General features: G+C 35.1%; 1 protein-coding gene across 1 annotated transcript; it reads right to left on the bottom strand.

Moving 5' to 3' along the window:
- Window positions 1–2,073: 2,073 nt before the first annotated feature.
- Window positions 2,074–2,994, bottom strand: LOC149286313 (myeloid-associated differentiation marker homolog). Its single transcript, XM_089494226.1, has one exon. The coding sequence runs from the start codon at window positions 2,992–2,994 to the stop codon at window positions 2,074–2,076; it is 921 nt and encodes a 306-aa protein (XP_089350352.1).
- Between the last annotated feature and the right edge of the window lie 2,683 nt (window positions 2,995–5,677).

Here is a 5,677-nt window from a genome sequence, read left to right as displayed (position 1 = left end):
TGGGGGAACACAATCAATACTAATACACAAGGGGCAAAAATTTAAAAGAGGGGTTAATAATAACCATCATGGCTTAGCCTGTCCTGGTGTGCGTATATGGGTGTCGGTGTAACAGAGCCTGTCCTGGTGTGTGTCTGGGTGTCGGTGTGGCAGAAAAATGTAAGATTTTATAGTATGTGGTCACTCTAGGGTTTATGTTTTAAAGGTGTCTCTGGTTTAAAAGTAAATTTGTCTTATCACTTTAGATTCCCCAATTATGACCAATACCCTACATTTTAATACAATCAAGTTAATTAGCTGTATTTCAAAGGATGTACCATTTCCTAAAAACATAAAATATTTTGTGTGGTATGTATATGAATTGCAAATGGAAAGACATTGACAATAGTCTGTATTTATTATAGAAAAGTTGATTACACAGCAAGATAAAAAATAACATATTTGGTATAACAGTTTGGCAAAAATATAGGCTATAATTGATTTGTAACAATATATTTATTAAATATGAGCAAAGCATTAAGTAGATGATAGACAAACCATGAAACATGAGTTTTTCCTTTTATGTGCATTTCATATAAAATGTTTACATACTTTAGCAATACTGATAACACATTAATTCTAGAACACTTACAAACATATGCTGATTACATATTCATGCAAAATAATATTTCAAGTGAAATGATTAAGAAACACTTAATGGTGCATGACCATGGGTTGAGCTCTTTCATAACCATACAGATGAAAAATGTTTGAATTAAATGTTTTGAAGACACATAATATTCCATTGACCTTCCAGCTATGTAAAAAAAAAAAAAAAAAAAAAAAAAAAAAAAAAAAAAAAAAAAAAGGCAAGGACTCAAATGTTGAAATCACCGTTAAATTCTTCATTACGGTGATATGCACCTCTTCTGCAAAGCAAAGTTTGCATATCATGGTCCCAATACAACAAAAGTGGACTGTTTTATGTAACAGTCTGTAAAACTGCTAGTGCTGTGATTATTTATATATACTGTATGTATATATATATATATATATATATATATATATATATATATATATATATATATATATATATATATATATATATATACACTGTCATTCAGCTATGGGAGGTCCAGATGGGCAGTTGTCTATCAACACAAAACCATGGGACTGCTGCTGCGCAATGGGCGCTTCCCTATACTGTGCCTTTAAATCACAGAGTGCTGGGATGTGAGGCCGCTCCGCAATGAAGATGGCAGCAATAAAAGGTTGTAGCTAAGGGCACTGGCCTGGGTCAGACTGAGGGTAGCGCCCGAGTTAAATATGTCCCTACTGTCCCCAATATTTTAAATGAATGGCTCCTTTTAACTTCTTAGTAATATATTATGTGAAAAAATATATAATTGTGTGCTGTTTTGAAAAATATCTGCATATAGTGCAAAAGCTCCATTAGAACGACCTTGTAACTGGAGAGGACAAAGTGCAATACTAAACCAATAGGCTATTTTCTCTAAAACATGTTTTTATACAACAAACTATATGGCACACTGAAAAAGATGCTTTTTGTGGTTTTTTGGTTTTTTTTAGATTGCACATGCCTTTTATTAATATATAATCTGGCTGACAGTCTTGAAAAAATATTAGCAACTCCTGTTAAAGTGGAAAACAATCAATGAAAACATGTATTGTATCTAAGTTAAAACTGTGTAGAGTATAACATGTTTAAATAATATTACAAATAAACTGATATTACATACATATAAAGGACCTATATTAAATGTTTCAAAATATAATTACTTCATATAAGTTTAATTAGCTGTACTACAATTGTGAAATTGCTACTCCTAATGGCTTGCAGTATTCCACGGTGGCTTTTTGTAGTTGTATTTATGACTACAGGGTAACTGGAACACTATAGAACATTACACTGAAATAAGAAAAAGATACAGTTTGGTTAAAGATAATACAGATAACATCAATTTTTTCAGGGTTTTTTTGTGGGGCATTGATAAATCAGGTAAAAAAAAAGTTTAATATATTTGTTAAGGCTGCATAAAACCCAGACTTAAAATATTAATAGCTCTTTAGGAGTTAGACACTTGCTGTAGTAATGAATATTAGTCTTGTAGAAAACACAAGATCTAAGATGTAAGCAACAAGATTGATGGCTGTCAGGATAGCAATTGCAACCATCTTATCCCAGGGACAGATTCCACGTGAAAGGTTGCCACAACCTCCTGGCCGGTGTGGGGTACCGTACTTCTTGTCAAACTGATAGATAGGCCAGATGATCATGGCGGTGGCATAAAGGATGGCCGCTAACAGAGCATAACCAGTGAGGAACTTATTGAATGCACAAGGCAACCATCCTGTACACTCACCTACACACAGAATAATGACTACAACAGAAAGAATAAAACATATGCAATAAACCGCCAAACACCATTTAAGTGCTTCGTGACGGTCATAGAGGGGTGGATCAGAAATGAAAACAAATATAATGCAGGCAACATAGCTCTCAATAACTTTTAAAAGTCCTGGAGTGGTGGCCATATATCCAGTCACTTCACCAGGCTTTGCTCTGGTCAGAGACACTTCAATTATGTAAGCCAAAGTAGTCAGGCAAGAAAATACAATGGCCACAATCTGGTAAGTCCGATGTTCACTATTGTACCTCGCGTACTCCAAAAAGCGCACTGGGTATATAATAGTAGAAGAGAGGCACATAAGAACGGCAAACATAGCAAAAGTAATAGGGAAGTTTCTCCAGGATACAGGCATGCGATTTTGCACCCCAGCAAACTCCACAATCAGTATTATTACGGTGACTGCGAAGCAAAAACACCAGGAGAACATGCACAAATCTCCAACACTGCCGTTATAAAGTCCTTTGTGTGCTATCAAGCTGAAGGTCACACAAGCAAAGATTGCTGCCAAAATTCGTACAATAACAACAGGCGACTTGAAAAAGCTGGTGTTGGTCGTAACGACTGTTCTGCGTTGGACCGGCATGGTGGCGATACCTATTTCAAAATACATTTTAAAAATAAAGAGAGTTTAGTTATTGAAACGTCGAAAAAATATTTTACATTTTTATTAAATGTGAATTTCAGAAATTATTCTAGAGTGAGCCTTAAACCTGTCCCAAGGTAAATGATAATTAATAACTTGCTGGGAATAAATACCTTGTCTTTATTGGACATACATATTGGATATCTAATAACAAATGTATATACAATAACATTTGTTTATGGACATACATAATGTTGTGCCCAACTTTGTACGGTGTAACTATTCACTTATTTGGAACACAAAGAGTATGTGCACACAGCACCCACCCAGGTAGCCATTGTGGAAATCCACTATAACCGGGACTGGCAGGTAAGTATACATGTGTGTGTGTGTGTGTGTATATATATATATATATATATATATATATATATATATATATATATATATATATATATATATATATAATTTTTTTTCTAGTACAGTATATATGTAAGACATTACTTTTACTTGTAGTCTAACAAGGTTTGCTTTAATCGTTCACACGGTCAAACAGAATCTTAACATGAAGACATACATATTAAAACATACAAAACAGTTAATGCAAGTTTTATCGTTTATTGATTTATATAGCAGTGGATTGCATAACAATTTGGATTTACAGAAACAAATGGTGAGAAGGGCCCTGCTCAAAAGCGTTTATAATCTAGAATATTTCATATAAACTTACCTCTTTGCTCTATTATATACTTAATATGTTTCGGTTCTATTACCGCAATAACATCAATTGCTTGCAAAAGTATTTTTGGCTCCATTAGTTGGAAACTGGGATGGGAACCACTGCTTTAGGATGTAAAATACCCTTACCATAAATGGGTTAAACTGTATCATGATTTCCAGATGTGTCAGTTAAGTTAATAGCACAAGCAACATTAAATCCTGGGTCATACTGCCAAGAGGATCTGTTATATTTCTATAGCAGCTCTTCTGTCCATGTCCTAATCGCATGGACAATAAAAACCACACGTGGATGGAACCCTCATTTTGGATCATTTTAAAAAGATCACATTATTGTTTAAAAGGATGTATATTATAAAAAGTACAAATTTTTTTTTTTTTACGAACAAAAATATGCCTTCTCATTCTGCTTTCTGGAATGCACAATATCAGGTGACGTCACTACAGACAGAAAGCAGATGAGAAACAAAGTGCTAAAAAATGTGAATGAGATGCAGTTTTACTATGCTGGCTACAGAGGGAGCTTGTGAGTAGTGGTATTAAGTATTCACACCAACTCCTTGTTTGCAATATGGCGTTAATAAAGGGGCACTTTTTAAGTTATTGTGGTGCCTTCCTTGCAAATGCATGGTGCAATTCAGGAGAATCCCCGTATGAATTTGTTCGTTCCCCTCCAGCTATTTTCCATACATGTGTATTTGGCCGAACACAGCTTCTGACACACGGTTTACTTTCTCGTCTGCTTCCAATCACAAAAGAGGCGGGAGTTGCTGATTCTCCCTAAGTTACCTGCATTTATTTCTTTTTAACCCCTTAAAGAATGCACATAAAAGTACTTACAAAGTACTTTAATATGCAATTTTTTGGGTTAAGACATAGGGACATTAGCATACCTGTGAACGCTATGGATTTGCTTTCAATGCTTCCGTTATTTCAAGGCTGCACCCACTTTACAACTGTGCACTCTCTGCTCCATTTTATCGAACTGTGACCTTGCCCCACCGATAATGTATTAATGACCCCACAATTTCACATATATCTTCCAACTAACTGCACAAAATGTTTAATTTAAAAGAACACTTCTGGGCTATGTGCTGAACATGGCACTAATCCGATGATCCTGCCCACAGTGTCAAATTCACGAGTTAAAAGAATAGTGGTGGCTGCCTGTCTAGATATCTGGTTTGACTGGCCTTGCTCTGCTTTACCTAGTCCCACATGTCTCTGGTGCCTACTAGGTTAATGAATTCCCAGTTAAAAGCCCCTACAACTGGGCCTTTACATTTCACGAAGATAAATCACTTCGATGGAAATGCAAAAGGATAAAAGGACAAAAAAAACCAAAAACAACCTTATAGTCCAGAATTATTTTTGGTAACTAATTGGTTAATCAAATTTTGTCCGTGTTTCCAGCTTTCCAACTGTGAAGGAACTACATTAGTGTCATGTAAACAAATTCAATTGTTTATGTAGCGGTAGAGGTGAAGTTGGCTTTTCAGCATATGGGAACAGAGCCAAGACTTGGTTGGAGTGACCGTATATGGACACAGCATTCCACTCAGAAGAATTCTTCGTAAGTTCATTTTAAAGGATTCCCTCCATTGTATGTCAGTTCGTTACTATCACACTGCATCCTGGCACAATTTAACTCCTGTTACCCAAAGAGGCCAATCTATTTAAGATGGATTTTTTATTTTTCATAATTAACAATTAAGTACCTAAAGTAAACCTCCGGCCTTTACAAAATAAAATAAGCAATCTATAGGTATTAGAAACGCAACTTACTTCCAAAGCATGGGAGCAGCCATTTTTGCTGCCTGTTGCCATTATTTGGATTTTATCTTTCTGTATAAGACTATACAACCTTGGAGATCCCTTAGATATTACTCTATAACTGTTTGTATGACTCTAAATCTTACTCTATGGACGTTTGTGCACTAAATGATAT

This window comes from Sceloporus occidentalis, unplaced genomic scaffold, assembly GCF_023333645.1.
Source record: "Sceloporus occidentalis isolate IW3139 unplaced genomic scaffold, rSceOcc1.0.p SCAF_70, whole genome shotgun sequence".
NCBI lineage: Eukaryota > Metazoa > Chordata > Lepidosauria > Squamata > Phrynosomatidae > Sceloporus > Sceloporus occidentalis.
Note: the sequence above shows the minus strand (reverse complement) of the source record. Positions and strands in the feature narration are given on the sequence as shown.